The sequence below is a fragment of the Gadus chalcogrammus genome, chromosome 9, assembly GCF_026213295.1.
Source record: "Gadus chalcogrammus isolate NIFS_2021 chromosome 9, NIFS_Gcha_1.0, whole genome shotgun sequence".
Classification (NCBI taxonomy): Eukaryota; Metazoa; Chordata; class Actinopteri; order Gadiformes; family Gadidae; genus Gadus; species Gadus chalcogrammus.
Genome location: NC_079420.1, coordinates 21,881,137 through 21,900,368, shown reverse-complemented (window position 1 = coordinate 21,900,368; position 19,232 = coordinate 21,881,137). Strand labels below are relative to the sequence as shown.

Genomic DNA, 19,232 nt, shown 5'->3' with positions numbered 1-19,232 from the left:
TGCGCAGACTACGAGGTACTGCTTGCTGAGCGTTACGTCATTGGCTAGACGTCAGTGTTGCCGGAAACAGAGGACCAGGAAACACGAAAGAAAGAGTGAATCCTTAGCACAGGATTCTTAGGCCTGGAAATACTTGGTTATTGAAGCAAACCGATATGTTCTGAAGTCGTCCTATCACTAATATGCAGACTGGGGTGTCCCCAAAATGTGATTTGTTGAACGGAAGTGGTACATTCCGTGTGCTTGTTGGGGTGACGGGTAGCGTCGCGGCTCTAAAACTGCCTCTTTTGGTCTCCCAACTTCTGGAATTACCAGGGGTAAGATGACATTACACTCAATAAAAATAAGGTTTTATTGTTATATATAAATCCTTAAAGTGCATGAAACATTTTCTTCGTTCGTGCATTAATGTTAGTGACATAACATAACTGCACCGCTAGATGGCTCTAAATTAGAGCGGTTGAGAAATCTGCAAAAAGGTAAACCTTGGAGATCTCCTATCGAGATTCCTATAAACTGACTAGCATCTACTTGTGAAATATGACCCAGTGGACCGAATTGATCAATATGAAAGAGGGTGTAATGGGAAAATTAAATTCTGTTTCTCTAACTACCATTTGTTCGTATGTGCCTGTTTTCTTGACCCCTCGGGAAGTCGAAAAGCCAGGACTCCAACTGATTAGGCATGACTAGGTCCCCCAATTATGACATCCTGGAGGTTCATCGATAGTTTACCTTCTGGTTAACCCATGCTATAGTTTTATTTAATGATTGTTTGTTATGCGTTGTATTATTGTTTGTTTGTTGTATGTTGTTTAATGTTTTATTACTTAAAGGATTTAGCCCTAATGTTATGTTCGGATGACTCTTTATTCTTAAACAGTTAAGACAGAAATGATTGACATGGTTAAAAAACATGGTGACATGGTCATATTATATCAAACCCTAGAAAGTTTGATATAATATGATCAAAAAATGATTTTTTTAAGCATATCATTACCTTTTGTTTCAATGCAGACATATTGTGATCAATGAAAGCTGACCAAACATTCTCCTGTTATTCATGGCTCCAGGTGGAGGTGCGAGTGGTTTCAACCGAGCATGCTCATCACTTCTATAACCCGGCGGAGATATCGGTGAAGGTCTACACAGACAAGGATGAGTGGGAGGTGAAGATGACTTTATTACATTCTCAATGGACATTTATTAGGGAGCAGATCTCATTACAACATAGGGAGACCACAACATGGAATTTTTACCAGAGCATTTTCTGGAGGGAACATAAATAATAACCTATATCAAATTATCTTCTGTTACAGACCCGCAGCCATTACTAGTAGCTCAAAATGTATCTTCATGAATCCCATTTGCACCATCACTATGCATATTTATCTATTTTACAGAGCCATACATCCACAAATGCCACTATGTCTATACAAAGGTTCAAACCACTGCTCAGGATACATAGGTGACATAAATAGAACCATTAAAATGGGGCTATTTAGTATATATTCTTATTTCATACATTTAAACAATTATGGATTTTTCTTTGGGGGGGGGGGGTTCTGTTTTCCAGTAGTTGGAGTCCCCTCCGTCCCCCCAGGATCTGCCCCCATGGTGGGTTGGATGAGGGGTCTGTTCTTACCATAATGACTTGCTCTCTATGATAGCTGTGGACGCAGCGCTCCGACCCTGTGCTGCACATCGAGCTCAGGCGCTGGGCAGACCTATTTGTGATCGCTCCACTAGATGCCAACACCCTTGGGAAAATTGCAAGTGGCATCTGTGACAATCTACTGGTAAGTCCCATGAGTTAGTGGTAAAGGTGAGTAGTATTTGGGAGTCTGAGAGTTTCCGGTCCCTGAACCTGAAGTGGTGGGGCCTCGGCGTGTGGGTAAACCGTTGGTGAATGCTGGGGGAACTTATTGTCACCCAGTTCACCTCGTGGTCTGTCTGTCTGTCTGTCTGTCTGTCTGTCTGTCTGTCTGTCTGTCTGTCTGTCTGTCAGCAGACTTGCTGGTGCTACTCCAGGCCACATTTACAGGGAAGGGGTGACTTGGGTGACTTGTCTTCTCAATCTTTTCTCCACAATTATTATATTCATATAGCGTATAGGCATAATAAGAATTATATATTATCATTGATTGTACAGGTACATTTCTCCCATAACCTAACCCCAGGTCCGCAGACATCCCTGGCACCATAACAATAAGTGCCCCCAGTGTTCTCAACAGTTTACCCACACACTGAGGCCCCACAACTTCCGGTTTAGGGACCGGAAACACTCAACCTCCCAAATGCTCCTGAAAAAAAATATTTACAGGAAGTTTTTCTAAATAACAACCAAGAAAACTAAAAGCAAATAAAATAACTTGTGACCAACCGCAAACATCATCCGCCACCAGCTACACAGTCCAGTTGGACTTGTAAGTGAACTGCCATTGGTTACCATTGGTTCATTAAATACTACTAAGGTATCATCAGACACCTGAAGGATGAAATAGATGGCGCCAATATAAATGTCTAACTTTGATTTGGCAGACGTGTGTGGTGAGAGCGTGGGAGAGCTCCCGGCCTCTCCTCTTCTGTCCCGCCATGAACACGGCCATGTGGAACCACCCAATCACAGCCCGGCAAATAACCAGCCTCAAAGACTTTGGATACGTGGAAATCCCCTGCATTGCCAAGAAACTGGTGTGTGGAGATGAAGGTTTGTTTGTTTGTGTGTGTGTGTGTGTGTGTGTTGTTATTCAAAAAGCTGATATCTTGTTTCTACAATATAAATTCACGTGATTTATACAATATGAATCAGTAAGGCTTGTTGTAGGTTGCGGCCACATTCCTTGTGCACTCTACCATGAAGCTAGTTGATGGCCGTTGACCGGGTCAGGGGTCAGCTCTCCCGCTCTCCCGCTCGGCTTCTCATGAATTACTGGCTTGTGTTTTATACTCAGTCAGCGTTGTTTGTTATACGGAAAAAGCACTTAGTACGACATTTATGGAAGTGATTGAAAAAGGCCAGGCCCAACCAGGGGGGTTTAAACACACTCACATTCTCAGGACGTTCTCTGTAAAATGCGTAATGTGTAAACAACCAGAAACATTTGCTGGATCTGAAAGCTTGCTCACTCAGTCCCACTCACTCATTATTATAAATACAATTTATTATTATATATTGCACCGATTTAGCCGGTTTCGGTAGACGGGTTAAAACATTCCTTCTCAAATAGCTTGTTTATGAGTTGTTGGTTTAAGACTGTAAGGAATTGTCCATAAATTAGACAATTGTCATTTGAATCCATTGAAAGAGACAGCAACCCTTCATCGGAGTCACATCTTTTACTATCACACAAGCATCTGGTGGTACGAAGAGCAGTTCACTCGGGGGTTTTATGACCAGAAGTAAATTAATCTTGTTTCCTGTGTATGTCAATGAGGGATTTCCTGGTCACAACTTCCTTTTTTTCACCATCTTTATGGTACATCTGGTAATGTGGACCAGATATTGGTGTAACAGCCCAAGTGGGTAATGGGTATTGTATTGGGCTAAATTATTCTTATCTTTATTGCTTAAGGGCACAGGGGCATGTCGAGACATGATCTATTGTCTGTAGAGACAGAGAGGTTTTGCATTTTATGATGCATTTCATTTCCTGGTTAACGTCAGAACAAGGAAGTAGGTATTTTGGTATCAAAGCCAACAAGCGAGTATGGGAGAAATTAACCATTACTTTTTATGTTAACTATGAGTATTATCAGGCCTATATATCATATAGATACATTAATAGTGGAAAGCAGCTAAATCACCTCTGAATTCATAGGAAAGACTCGGCACGGCGCCAGAGAGTATAAGGCGTACTGACGTCAACCTAATATTTAGATTAGATTAGTTGCGGATGTTAACCAAATGTTTAAATTAGATTAGCTGCGGATGTTGACCACATAATTAGAGTAATGTATGACTGACCGGCCTTACCATAGAAGGAGAATAATGCGTGCTGTGGGCGGGGATACCATATGGGAAATAGCTTGGTGAGTGAGAATAAAAAAGACCGGGATCTTATGTTCGCAGTGCTTTGCAGACTACTCTGCCTTGTTGTTGCTTGTTCAACAATAAGTCTTATGTCATACTTGCTCCAGACTCTTCGATTCCTCATGCTCTCTTAGTTAGTTTAAGTGATAGAATTTGGTTATTTTGTACCACACGAGTACCTGCAGGGTAAACATGTGAGGCGGATGAGCTCAGGATCAAGTTGCATAGCGTGGTAATCCTCCTCATGTTGTGGTCGTTCCTCTTCCACCCATAACCCCAAAACCTCTAAAGATCTTTGAGACTGCCCTGTAAAGTAGGCCAGTAGGTACAGTAGTAGTAGTTTGTTCTCAGTAGGTAGTTTCCAGCCTTTTGGGGCTAACGGAAACATTACCAAGGTATGTATTGATAAATGTCACACTATTTCACCAACAGCAGATTGACAGAAGGTCACATGAATACAGGCTTATAGAAATCTGACAGAAAGCTGCATTATTTGTCAAAATATGTGTTGTAATAAAGCAATAACTTTAAAATAATTCATAAATAAAATGGCGCATATGCATCATAAATATAAATTGTGGCAGTTATATTGTAAGCATGAACTATTTTCAAAACTTCCCCAGCGCACTATAATTGCCGTAACTGGTGACAGTAACCTGTGCTACTTGAATACCAGCAAACTTCCCAGCACAACAGCGTTGTGCAACGCCACGCCTTGCTGCACCGGTCGGAACAACAACTTCGACCAGTTTCCTGTTCACTGAAGGCATTGAGTCAGAGCCATGTATAGTTCAATAGTTGAAATCGGCCTCATACATGACATCAGAATTGACCTGCTACCATGCAGGAGGCCGGGTTGGTATTTACAGTTTGTAAAAAGAATCCAGCATAATGTTTCTGCATAATGAAAGGGTCCTTTGCACTGTCTGCATACCGAAGTAGGATACATCGTCGACACATAATGAGTCAAGCAGACTCCTTATTACTCCCTGGTTGATACCCATTGGTACCTGAAGGATGTCTGAGATTGTCTCTGAAGACCATAAGCAGTGACGTCTTAGGCCTTGTGCAGGCCTCCTGTGGCTTTCCCGTGTTTTTCTCCTTCCCAAATCAGAAGAGTCTTAAGTAACTCTCCAGCGACACTTATCCGTTGTCACCCTCCATTCAGTCCGTGGCTTTGCAGCATCTGGACTCCCATCGGGAGTCCAGATGCAGGTTCAGTAGTGAGGAGGCCGCAGGCCAAACAAGTCATTGTAATTGTCTGATATTGTTTATTTTATTGCAGGTCTGGGAGCCATGGCAGAGTTGTCAACTGTTATAAATGTTGTGAAACAGTACCTTCAGAAGTCTGAGTCGTCTCGCCCCACATGAAAGTGATATATCCTGTATGAGGAGTCCAAAGAGCGGTACCTAATAAATTTGTGTCTCGTATCTCATTCTGCTCTCTTATCTTGAGTACTAAATCTTTTTTGATTCACAATGAATCTCTTTATTAGTCTGAATATAAAAGTGTTGATTGATGGTTGTTTTTTATTTGATAACTATATTGTCATAAACTGACTTCCATTATAATAATCCTAGATGTTTACACTGTATTCTTTAGTCGGAAAGTGTTCCTATTTTTATGGTATAAGATTTCAGCTTGTGACAGATGTCAATCATGTACTTGATATGCTTAGGGTTTACTATGCGGTAAACATGAAGAGAATTTGTAGGATTGCAATTCATTTTCGCCATGCAGATTGCATGGCTTAATGTTAACTCACACTAATAAATATTAAACTAATCTGAAAAAAATCTAATCTAAGATGAGGATATGGTACTCATAGGACCTGGCTGTGAAACAGATCACCAGTGTGTGAATCTATGTGTTCATATCTTTTCAGGTATAGATACCCCTTGTGTAGGAGGGGACAGTGTTCAGTCCTGCTCTGCCGTCTTTAGAGTCCGGCTTTAGCCGGAACTGCTTGAGCTGCAAATCTACCTGTTGCTGCGACTTCTTGGTCTGTGTCTGCACCCTCATCCCGACTGAGCCCAATAATCTCATTTTAAGTGTATTATTTACACACGACGGGGCCCCTGTTCTCAACCAGACGATTTATTTGGAATGCAAATAACCACAGAATCTTGTCCCCTGAGCTCTGACTTGTCTGCCTGCCATTGGCTGCTGTGAGCCTCCATTGTGTTTTACATCATGGCCTTGTGGATGATGTGGAGGAACAGGGCGAGTGAAGGTGTATCACATGATGTGCTGCTCGGCTCTGCACACCTGGTCCTCAGGGAGGGCCTTTGCGGAAGCATTTCATGGCTACCTACAAATTAACATTGTTTTAGTTTACAACTAGCTATGTGCTAGCTATGTGCTATCTTTGACACAGATCAATATTACTGTGTCAAAGATTAAAGTAGTGATACACCAGGTGGTTTGTAGAACAGACATGGGAGTGTTGATTCAGATAAGGACAGTTTGATCCAAATGGAAATGGCTGATTTAAGTAAAATATTTACACAGTAAGCTTTACTTATCCAGTTCTAATAAAAATGAAGGAAATAAAAAATAGGATCAACGTATATGACTGCGCCTGTGTGTGTGTGTGTGTGTGTGTGTGTGTGTGTGTGTGTGTGTGTGTGTGTGTGTGTGTGTGTGTGTGTGTGTGTGTGTGTGTGTGTGTGTGTGTGTGTGTGTGTGTGTGTGTGTGTCAATATTTGTTTACAGGTGCACAGGTGCGAGCTTGGTCTGATGTAACGCAAACATGTCACTCGCTGCAGCCTCCGGGAGCCCGCAGCGGTGTTTCATCAGAAAGTACATCCTGGGAGATCACCCACCCTGGGCCCGCCTGGCCTCAAGGCACATGATTACCTCTGGCTCCCTCTCGGGTGGTAAACAGTTCAGCCGCTCCCTCGGGAACAGGTGGAAGTTATTTGATTCAGGCGCCTTTCTCCCCATCTCTCTAACGGAAGAGGATTAGGGCCACATGTGATTATTTATTTTTTGAGTTCTAACTTTAAATTAAGAAGAAAAAGTTCTCATTAAAATTACAGAATTCTGCCTTTATTCTCAGAATCCTTACTTTAAAGTCAGAACTACTAAAACGAACAACAACATGATCCAAAAGTAGAATAATGATGGAATGATTGATTAAACTTACAAGGGTCTGATTAGAACAGGTTTCATTGCAGATCCCTGGTGCTAACAAAGAATCTTTGCATCTGTCTAAAGTTTGCACCTTGTAGGAGCACACTAAGATCCCAGAAAAGTCAATATTGGAGCTGCTTATGATTAACCGTTTCCAGGCGTTCTGATCTCAAGTATCATCAGCCCTTTATTTCAATCCTGGTTCTCATTGGTTCTATAAAGTATTCCGGTAGAAATCCATCAGAGGTCATGGTTTATAGGATGCCAAGAGCGATGCAACTATTATTTGAATAGCTAGTACATTTCAGTGAATATCGTTGCCTGTGTGCAAATTCACTTTTTTTATTACATCTCTCAGCAAGTAAACATACAAATGAATGTTGGGAATACATTTGATTTTATAGGTCGGTTCTGACATTATGAGGCAAATGCTGCATGTTTGTGAATTCAAGATAATTGAGCGCTCAGGTAATTGCATGACATTTTTTATTATCTTAACTTTTTTATTATCATAACGTCAATTTAGCTTTTCATTCATTTATTTCGTTTTGAATGTTGCTGTGAGTGTATGCCACATCCATTACCCCCTGGAGGCCACGTGTTGATGGGTCTTCAGGTGAGACGCCATGGCAACTGGAAATGAGGAGACAGGAAAGTTCTCTTAAGGGAGATGGCTCATCCCTTAGCAAGCATCCCTTTGCCTAAGATGCTACAGGGACCGATGAGACAGTGGGTCTACACAGAGCCCGACCTCGTTTATAACCCCCACAAACTACTTAGACAGAAACCCTTTCCGCAAATTAACATTCCTCCATCTCTCCACCATAATAAACCCTACAAATTTAATTTATTTATTTATACGAATTTATTAAATTAAACTAATATCCGTTAAACAAGTAAAAAAGAAAGAAGAACAAATCTCAAAATAGCAAAATACACAAGCAGGTGGGAGCATTTTATAGTCTCCCCTGCATGCAGTGCACCAGAACATGCACAAGTAAACAGCAGCAGCCAGCAGCAGGCGAGCTGTCGCTCACTTCAGGTCACCATCCCTGACCGCATTTCACCGCGTTTGTTAATTGACACGTGACTTTTTTGATACTCGATCAAGGCTGCATGCATATTCAATAAGTTGCCAAATAAATGCAGTTTAGCCACGATGTCAGTGGGTATCCATTAACCCCGCCCATCGATCAAAGCCAATCCTCTTTAGACACACACACACAGACACACACTTCATTTACACACAAACACACACACACACACACACACACACACACACACACACACACACACACACACACTCTTCTGCTCTTCTCCACTGGTTGATCAGTGTATTGTGTGCGAATTAGTGTGAGCTTTGCAGCGCACTGAATTCCCCCTCCACGCGTCAACACTGGTCCCACGCTCACAACACGGTCCTGCAAGCTGTGTTTCATGGAGAGTCTCAGGGCATGTAGTGGAGTTTTAACACTGGAGAGGTAAGACATATTATGTTTATTTGAAGTGTTTATTTGAAGGATTGGACTTGTGACAGTTGCACAGAACATCTGTCTCCTGGAGGGAACAGGAAAGGCATGAGCTTCTTAACGTGACGTCTCCGGGTTTATCTCTACCACAATGCTTACACCCGTGAGTCCAAGATAGGATCAATATCATGCATTCATTATATAGGGCAAGGAGTTTTGAGTCACAAGTAGGGCTAGCTTTTAAGATACGACTGATGGTCCAATATGACTGTTCTTTGAACTCACTACTTGTTTTAATGTGCGCCTTTAAACCGCATGTTCCTGGAGGGGTGGATTCAAGGTGATTCACCAAATTGTAGTCATTTGTTTGCTTACGTGAGATAATCCTCTTTCCTCTGAACCTTGTTCGTACCTCAAGGCATTCCAATGTTGTGATACCTTGGTTTCACAATGTTTGAGAATTGGGCAGAGAAATTGTCAGCCCATGTCCTAAAAGCAATAGGCTACTTATTTCCTGTCAACTAAACTCGCTCCCGCTCCGTCTCTCTCTCGCTCCCTCTGTCTCCGTCTCCGTCTCTGTCTCCCTCTGTCTCTCGCTCCCTCTGTCTCTCTGTGATCGGATTATTCGTTTCACTTTCTCCCATGCACGTACATATGCTATCTTTCTGTGCAAGGAAGGTAGACCGTAGCAGTGTAAACTCCAATAGGCTCCTGGAGAAGAGATGTGATGTTAGTCCACGCGGGGTTCTGATCAGGCATTCCACAGCTCTCCCTGAAGAGTGTGCTGATCGTAGTGGTTGACCCTATTAAGCGTTATAGAAGTCTTTTATTTCCTAACAGGTCTGTAAAGGCAGCTGATATACCATTCACTCCACTAAGTGGCCTTGTATGGTTATCTGTTAACAACCTAACATATGTTCTGGTCTGAGCAGTTAACAGAGAACTACCAGAAGGTTGCCTGTGACATAAGTCATTCAGACTTTGTGTGTATGTTTTCGCAGTCTGACAATTAGTTTTGGGGGTCTAATCAGATTGTACCTCTATTTTTGTGGCCCTTGTTTTTTAGCTTACTTATCCTAATATCGTCAAATGTCACAGATGAAGTTGATTGACGACGTTTATATCTATGATGTAACTCTATCATTGTCCTTATGTGACTTGATTTCTGGTCAAGGGTTGTTTGACTTTAAACAAATGACCAGGGAAGTGTGTCCGTGTAATTTGCCCTCTACGAACTCGGAGGGAATGGGCCAAGAGGCAGAGGGCGAGATTGAAGAAGTAAAGTGATAATACAGCCTTACACGCTTTGACAAACAGGTAATTTCCGATATGTGTTTATTGTTATTTGTCACTGGCTGGCAGGTCAGGCTTCCCATGATATGCTCAAGTTTGCTATTTTCCTACATTACCCAGAATGACTTTACCCCGTCTCAACATCAGGCCATAACATTCTGTTAATTGTATATTTATAAATTGATTGGTATTATAATGATTTGCATAACAGGCTTTATTATCAATTGTGAATGCTAGCGAGACATTTGGCAGCATGCTATGACGCATACATGTCAAACATGCCATCCAATGTTGCCCATCACCTAGTGACGACGTTGGCAGGGTTAGAGAGCTGGAGACTCCAGCTAGCCTGGCAACATCACTAGCAGTTATCACGTGCTGGATGGACTCTTCCCCTTTTGGGGAAAACTAAACTCCGTCATTGAGCTGTAGCCAATACTTTTTGGTTAACATTTCAATAGGCAGCTCGTTCCTGAGGCTAGCAAGTATGTTCTCAAAGAAAAAGAGGGATGTTCATGATCAGACCGGTCGGCATGTCGAAACCTGGATGCATATTGTGCTCCCCGGGGCCAGAACACACCAGATCAGCAGGGCAAGCCGTGACTACCCGGACACTTCCTTTCCGACGAGGCCCTGCCTCTGCAGCTGTAGGGACATGAGGGCCACGCCCCAAGCCCACAAAGCCCAAGTGCATTCTGGGTAGACCAGGCTGCTGTCCTCCTTCTCCATTAAGGAGCGCTGGTCAGAGGAACATTGCAAAATTGTATATGCACTGATTCTGAGACAGAACCCTTGAGTTTTTGACCTATTGGAACGAATATCGTTTGTATTTGTTCTTCACTCAGAAATTGGGTTTCCTTTCATTTTATATACCAACTTGAACAAACACATTTTGTCCATTGCACACATATGTACTGTATATCAATAATCTCCTCTAAACCTAACGAGGCAATATGCCAATACTCCTATACTGTTTTCTAAGAGCCTTAAATCAGCCAACAAATAAGTAAACACATGGAACTAAGAGAGGCGGTATCTAATGAAGTGTTTTTGTTCCTCAGGACAGGAGGACTGTTGGTGAAGTGGGCACATGATGGACAGCCAACGGGCTCCGAGTCTCAAGGACCCCGCGGCTCAGAGTAAAATGCTCCTGTTTGAGGAGACGCCCGTAGGCGCCATGCCTGGGTTCCTTGGTCCCCGCGGTCAGAAGTATCCCGTGCCCTACTATGCGTACGACCCGAGAGAGAAGGACGAAGCAGGGCTGATTCTCGCCTGGAGTGGGCCGAGTGCTGGCTTGACGGCGGAAGGCAGGAGTGCTGTGAGTCATCAGTCTGGCATGAGGGGCAACAGCCAGAGCGTCTACCAGCCATACAAGAAGACTTTCAGCCCAGAGGAATGCCATTCACGTTCCCCCTCAGTGTGTGGCACCCCAGGCAAGCCCGTTTCCTCACAATACACAAGAAGTCCGGATATGAGCAGTCCTTTGGCCTGTTCGTCAACATCTGTCATCAATCAAACAGCAGGACGTAGCAGTGCATCCCAGTCACCTCAAACCTCCATGCATCTAGCCATCCCCAAGGCGGTCTATGGACAAAGGCCATGCTGTTCTGAGCGGGGCTGTGTTTTAGGACAAAGATATGGTGTAGAGCATGTGACTCAGAGGGTGCCTAGCGCCGTCCATGAGAGTGACTGGATGAACACTGGTGCCCACTACAGCCGTCCATCTCCCATTCACAGAACTGCACCAGAGTCGTCTCTGCAACAAAAAGGGACTCACTTTGAACATGGTGGAGAAAGGGCGTTGCCAAAGGATTCCAATGGGGGAAAATACCAGAATTTAGGACCATGTAGAGCAAGGACTATACCTGGTTACTTTGAGTCGCCCTTTAGTAGTTACCCGTGCATCCCAACTCACGCATTGTTTGGCTCATTAACTCCACAGAATTTGCAGACTCCCCCAAATGGATATCATGGCCTTCTTCCATCCCACCCTCACCCATTCGAGCATATGACCTCAACACAACATAGACTTCCATCACAGGTTTGTCAGGAACCCTCTCCGATGTCCAAATATGGGCATCTTCCACAGCACCATGGGTTTTATTACCCTGAGGAAAATTTGAGGATGGAGGGTGCATCAGTATGTAAAAACATTGAGAAGATGCATAGAGAAAGTGCCTCTGCATTTTCTAATCATTTGTTCAAAAACGTACAGGAACATCGCCTTCTCTATCAGCCTGATCATGGGGAGACTTCTATGATTAACTCTGTTGCCATGCCAAATCCCTCATTCTTTAGAGGTTTGGATCCACGCTATCCAGTTCCAAGGGTTCACATGACCGCCAGCCAAGTGAGAGGCTCACCAAAGGAACAACACACACCTCTGATCTATCACACCAATGGTCTCACTACATCTCCAGTAGGCCAGCCCCATGGTTCACCAGTCTACTTGCATAATGACAGCGGTAGCGCCCGATCACATGATAAACCATGTGGCTCCCCGCTGAACATGCATGTCGAGGCAAAAAGGCCCAGCGGGCATGTGGAAAAGTTATATCTTTCCCCAGGCAGATTACCAAGGAACAAAGTTCCACACAATAGCCCGCATGGAGAGCGATTCAGTACCCCCCCCACCATTACCCCGGACCGGCCGCTGGACTACTCCTGTCATAAAGTCCATGTCATAACTTCAAAGCAGTCCAAGGACCATACAGATCCTACAGCAGTCCAAATGTCCCCAACTCACTATGGAGAACGTATTCACAAAGTTTACAGTCATGGTCATAACAGGGCGTCAACGACGGACATGTCTTCTCTGGTGACTAATGAAGACCATGGTACGTCGCCATCTTGTTTCTCTACAACAGCTTTTAAAGGAAAACTCAAGAGGAGTTATTCACAGGTTCCCAATGCCTTCACCACCAGACCAATAAAAATGGAAAAATGTGATTCACCCGATGAGGAACTTTTAATCAAAAGACAAAAGTTGGAACTTGAGGGAGATTTAATGAAGAACGACAATTCAACAGATCATCATCCAATGCCAATCATTGATAATGTCTTTAGTTTGGCCCCCTACAGAGCGCTCCTGCAGGCTTCTGGTATGCTGCTCTCCAGTAAAAGGCTTTGGAGCATTGATCAGTGCACTAAACCATGTGAAGATAAAACAGACCCTTCTATACAAGATAAAGGACCAAGAGAAGAGGCAGAGCCCCCTTACGACGGCCCAGTGCCCAAAGAGCTGCTCTTCAGTAATAACACAACAGTGAAGCCTACATCAGATCTTATTGAACAAAAAGCAATGAAGGTAGAGAAGCAGGAACTTGAAATGGATGACTGTGTAAACAGTCATAGTAGAGTGATTTCAGCGGACTGTTCCGAGGCTGCAGTAAAAGGGGAGGCCGCAGAGGTTTCTATTCCTGACACTGGCCCCATGTTTGTGATCAAGAAGTGTGAACCCGAAGAGTTTGACATTACCCCTCCAAATGAAGTTTTAGATGAGACTTCTAAAACATGCCATACCACACCAGATGTTGGATTAGAATCTTCCCATCAAGAAGATGTCCAGCCACCCCCTGTACAACTGGAGGCATTGAGTGAAACATCCTCTAAATCAACTACACCTGCTGTGCAATCAGAGGACACACTCGGCACCCAAAGCACCCCTCAATTTACTATTTCCAAATACAAATTAATCTTACCTGATACCCACGGCATTGCATCTCGCCGCTCAATAGAGAAGCCAGCCCTTCAATCCAACAAGCCTCCGATTGGGGCTATGGTTGAGGTCAACATTCAACCTATTGTGGAGGTCCACAAGCCCCCTGTTCAACCTATTGTGGTGGTCAACAAGCCACTCACTCTACCTGAGTTGGTGGCTGAGTTCAAACACCCTCCTCCGCAACAAACACCTCCCATACATGTCCGTGAGCGTTTCTTGAAGCTCCACCATTGCCTCTGCAACTTGGTGACTGAGGTGGTATCGGTCTCCCCAGAGCAGGCCCTCAGAGACTGGATTTGTCAGGTGGAGAAGGTTAACTCTGCACTTTCTGCTAACAAAAACCACAGGATATCCTGTCTACCGGGCGTCGAAGCCGGACAAGCTTGGCTTAATGTACAGATCCAGTTGGCTCTGGACAAGGTGCTACTCAGGATTGAGGAATATATCTCACAGGAACAATGTCCATTTCCACATGTCATGCGGACCGGGGCAGTGTTTATCCCCATGATGGTGGTGAAGAAGTTGCTGTTCCCTCAGGTCCAGGGTGGCCATATTGACCAGGTGCTGCAGAACCGTAAGGTGGAGCTGCGGCCCACCACTCTGTCTGAAGAGAAGCACCTCACTCAGCTCCACAGACAAGCCTTCTCGTCCAAACTCCGCAGGTTGATGTCCCTCAAACACCTGCCTCACATCTACACCGATGTGCTAAACCTTTTCCATCATGCTTGTGTCTCCAAGCGCCTAGGTAAGATTGCAATCCCTTTGATTTTCTTTTTAGAATATCTGTGTTTTGGTATTACATTTGGATGCTTAGCAACATTACAGGAAAATAACCCAATGCATTTACATGTGACGAATCTTGAGTCAACAGAACCTACTTCCTTCTTCACAGGAGTTAGCGAGTAGCAGTAATGCAACTGTAAAAGAAAGTTGAGGTTACATGTGTCATCTTACTACATTGTATGGTTGCATTGTTCCCCAGGAACAATATAACTTTCACAACAATAAAAATGTTAAGTACTTGCACAACGAGCTTATGCATACACACCCCAGTCTGATGTTATTGGTATCATTTTCCGGCTCCTTCTATTACATTCCTAGAAATCCTATCTCTTTTAAACCCATGTATCCCTCTAGAAGGAGACATTCAGACTGTTGGTACTTCTTCAAAGGATGGAGGATTTATATTATTTTGTATTCTTATAATTTATTTTTCTTAAAAGACAGTGTTCCGTTTCAAATCCGTTTATTTTTTACAGAATCGTCCACATCTGATCTCCAAAAGAAAGTACAGGTATATTTTATTTTATGCTGTCACCAACTTTGCTTTCTATTCACTGCTTTTCCCCCATTATCACTATTGATGAATAGTTGCTCTTCACTATTCAAATTAGGGTTCAAGTCCCTTGCACCCTTATTTCTCCCTCATTCAATTCAGATCTTGGCTTGACTTTTGGCTGAATGGCTGAACAAGTCAAAGATGTGACGAGCGAGCATTATGACTTGTGAGAGTTAGATTATGGGATGTGAGAGTTCATGAGGAGGAAGTGATACTCTAGCATCTTTGGCTCTGTGTGGGTAGGAGGGATTTCACTTCTTCAGAAGCCCTAGAGGCCCATGATTAACGCCTCACTAATAACACTGTTAATTAACCATTTGACTTTTCAGCAACGTTGTCATACGACTCAGAACGACTGTTTCCTGGGACTATTTTTAGTGATTTCTATCGTTGTCTTTTCATAATTCACTGAACTCAGTTGGACCGTCAAGTTCAGTTAATCCGTTCTATTCCTGTTTGAGGGTAGTGTTGGCTTGGCACGCTTTGGGGCACTTACTTCTGTAGCGGCAATTTTTCCATCTCCAATTTTTGATTTGCCTTTTGCTTTACTTGACTTGTATATGAAAACTGCCCGAGGACAATCTCCTCTCAGACAGAGCTAACATATGACTTGATTCATCTCAATGTATAATTTGAGTAGGTAGCTCATATTCAGTGTTTATGTAATTTGGAAACACCAATACCTGGTTATAAATAAGTTATAAATGCTATTTGTGATTGATTAAAGATTATTATGGGTGAAATGGCAATCTCAACTTCTTTAGGACTTGAGATACATAAAGGTTTTGCATACCTGTTTGACTTGTAGGTTATGTATGGCTTCTTTTAAATGAATGTTTAATACTATGTGTGATTTGCAAATTTGAAACTGACATTTGGTCTCCATTATGTGTGTTGCAGGAGTAAAGCTGGATGGGTTCTTAAAGACGGAGCTAGAAGACCGCTCAGAGGACCCTGAAGGCCTCAACACTCCTGCATACATTAAGGTTTTCACTGCCCCACCGTTTCCAGGGTCTAACAGGCAGATGCATCCACAGCAAGAGGGGGAAACGTTGTACCCTATCAAAAGGAAATCTAAAAGCAGGGTGAAGAGATGTTCAAGGCAGGCGTTTCTGGATTACAGGTCTTCCTCGCCGAACATTGAAGTTGAAAACAAGGAGCAGGAGAGGAACTGGGACGACGTGAACTCACTGGGGGAAACCAAAACTGACGTGCAAAATGGTCAAGAAGGGTCCGTAAGGGTTGAAGCACTGGTAGGCTCCCCGGGGAGCAAAGAGAACACCTGGACTTGTCCCCTATCTTCGGATGAATTATCTACATCATCCAGTGACATGGAGATGGAGGGATCCTCCATCCCCTCCCTGGTCAACCCTGCCTTAGACTCTGTGAAAGGTAAAATGCGACCAAAGAAACCCTCGGGCATGATTCTCAAACTGCGGAGAGTGCTATTTAGTAAGGGCCTCAATGGTAGAACCGCATGCTACAAGACGGTGTCTCATTCTGGGACCTTTTCAGACTTTTCCCCCACCAGGGCCAAAAACGGAGAGAGGCTGAAGGCCAGAAAGCCGGGAGGCAAGAAGGACCTCTTCCTTGGTAGGTCGACCAAGGTCCCCAACTGGAACCAGAGAAGGGAGGGCTTCTCCTGGGCCCTGCGTTCTCTCTCCGGCTCTCAAAGACGCAGCAGATCCCGTTTAAAGATCCAGTACTGCCCGTACCTGTCTGCCTGCCACAGCGCCGAGCACCGGAGGCGCTGGGTGCTGCGCTCGGCCGTGCAGAGGGCTCAGGGAGCCATCAAGTTCTGCTACCCGGACTTGGTGGGAAAGAAGATCCTGCATCTGTACGAGGAGGACGACAAGTCTGAGGTGTGGTACAGGGGTGATGTGGTGAGCATCCACGAGGCTCACCCCAACCCCCTGAAGAACGTGTTTGAGGTCAAATACGACAGTGAACCTGAGTGGACGTACTTCCTGGAGCTGTTGATGGACTTTAAAAAAGGTTGGCTGAAGATTGCAGAGTAGGTCTTCGTTGGAGCTCTTCTGTGTGGGGGATGTTTGGACTGTTTGAAATCTGTTTTATAGACCTGTGACTTTGCACTTACTTTTTTCTAAGTCTTATTTGTACGTTTTGTATAATCAAACTATTAAAGTAGGATCTCACAGCTGTTTGTGAAATGTGTGAGGGAGTGCCCTTTATTGCTGTTGAATTATTATTATAATTATATGCAACTTTCTGGTGGGTAAAAGCAATCTTTAATTCGTTTGACTCAAAACTAGCAGGATAGATCAATTTCACGCTTCTCTAAACCTTTGATAGACTTAACTTACTTAAAGGGTTAATGGTTTGGTTGTGATCACAAAATCTTTGTTTTATGTGTCTGAAGTGAACATTGTTTGCAATTCATACACAAACCACTCTGCTTTTGGAACATCAAGTCACTTATATATAGCGTGTTTGAATGCATGTTCTATAGTTGCTGGTCTTGGCATTACTATGGATATCAGCGCTGCTAATTGTCTGAGATGTGAAAAAGGGGATTTCTGATTGAATTGTCAAAATTCCCCTCATTAGATTTGTATTTGTTTTGTATGAAATGTTTTTAACATTGTTGGATTCTATCGTATGACATGAAGTAAACCTTTGAAGGAAAAACTGGTCTTTAGTCTACACTAAAGTTAAGTTTGAGGGTTATTTTGGATAGCGGGCAGCTATTCATCCATACACATACTGTACTCAATGTGAAGAATATACAGAAAATCCAAGTAAAATATCAAACGGGTGAATTACTTTTACCATCAAGTGATTTGCATCACTTGGAACAAAAGGCCTTGTGTGGTCAAGATTGTGCAATGGTCCGAATTGTATGTTCATCACAAACCTGTGGCTTAAGAACACATTCCATCCAGTCTATATATGGTTGTGTGCTTCCATCACTAAATTCCTTTTAGTATAGAACACAAGCTTAATAGGTAACTGGGGCATGAAAATACATTCCTATTGTGTATATTCACTTTTTTAGTGGGTGTAAGGAGTTTTAATAAAATCGGTTTATCACAGCATACATGTATATTGTATGCATTATGAAACAATCACCCATGCCAAAAGGGATGTTTGCAACATTTTGCACTTTAATATATTTCTCAAAAACAGACAACTAAAATGTATTTCCACATTTTTACACTATGTAAATAAGAAACACTTAATAGCATAAAGAAAAGATATATGTAGAAAAGTATTAAAAGTTTTTGGGATGTCTCAATTAGATGAAATTAGCTTTTGATTGCAAATATTAACTTAATTGCTTATGAACTACTAGCAGACATAAACAGGAGGTGCTTGGATAAGCCTATTTCACCCAACTTTGTCGTTATATTTATGAAATGACTGAAAGAAAAATGAATAGAAACGTAACATCACACAGCCACTTAGGCATCGTTATTGACACCGTTAGTTTACGTGGTGCGGTCATGGCCTGATTTAAAACAATTGTATTCAGTTTTTATCAATATTCCCCTTATTCTGGAAGACGAGGGCTCTGTCAGAGTGCATTCACAATAGACAGTACAGGGTTGCATCATGGATGAACATTTGGTTAGTCATGAACCCGACCACTCCTATTCTAATGACTCACACGGTACTCCCAATTATGATATTTCTCATGACATTTATTCAAATAAACCATACATTTTTTAAATTTTTGCTAGGATTAAAATAATAGATTTTTTTAAACACAAACTTTTGGGGGAGGTCCCAAAAATGTTAAACTGGTGTAAAGGATGTGTTTGAAAGATGTCGACACCTTGTTGTCTTCAGACTTGCACTAGTAGCTGTATATTGGTGTCCTCTCCAGTCAGTCTTGTGAAGACTGCTGTAGCACAGACGTATGCATTTACAAGCAGAGCTTGACATCCAGAGCAACCACCACACTGAACAATGCAACACCTGCAGGGGCGCCAACATTTCAATATTTAATCTTCAACCCATGTGTGCGAAAAACACAGGCTTGAATGCGAAAGCAGAACAGCGTTACAAAATAAATTCCACAAGCCTCAGACCTATATTCCTCTTCCGGTCACCTGTCTGTGTCTGTCTGTCTGCTCGGGGCTGACGGCAAGGTCATCTGCGTAGCTTGGTTTAAAGCAATGTCTAGACTAACCGAAAGATCTCTTCAAAGAAGCGTGACGAGAATCCCGCCTTGTGGCATCCGGGACTCTGCGCTGGAGGGATGCGAGCACTCGACCCCG

The 19,232-nt window shown here is 43.1% G+C and overlaps 1 protein-coding gene across 8 annotated transcripts; it reads left to right on the top strand.

The window, feature by feature from the left end:
* The first annotated feature begins 55 nt into the window (after positions 1 to 55).
* Positions 56 to 18,139, top strand: ppcdc (phosphopantothenoylcysteine decarboxylase). 8 transcript variants are annotated; one of them, XR_008896473.1, is made up of 9 exons: positions 56 to 317; positions 1,074 to 1,169; positions 1,671 to 1,799; positions 2,542 to 2,710; positions 5,319 to 5,439; positions 6,750 to 8,650; positions 10,993 to 14,397; positions 14,912 to 14,946; positions 15,892 to 18,106. XR_008896473.1 is itself a non-coding variant. In XM_056598392.1 (5 exons), the coding sequence occupies exons 1-5, from the start codon at positions 183 to 185 to the stop codon at positions 5,402 to 5,404; spliced, it is 615 nt and encodes a 204-aa protein (XP_056454367.1). In that variant the 5' UTR covers positions 56 to 182; the 3' UTR covers positions 5,405 to 6,666. The 8 variants fall into 7 exon arrangements, 6 of the variants coding, with proteins under 6 accessions (XP_056454367.1, XP_056454368.1, XP_056454365.1 ...); XM_056598392.1 differs by lacking the exons at positions 6,750 to 8,650; positions 10,993 to 14,397; positions 14,912 to 14,946; positions 15,892 to 18,106 and having other exon boundaries at positions 5,319 to 6,666; XM_056598393.1 differs by lacking the exons at positions 6,750 to 8,650; positions 10,993 to 14,397; positions 14,912 to 14,946; positions 15,892 to 18,106 and having other exon boundaries at positions 2,542 to 2,694; positions 5,319 to 5,409.
* The last annotated feature ends 1,093 nt before the right edge of the window (positions 18,140 to 19,232 follow it).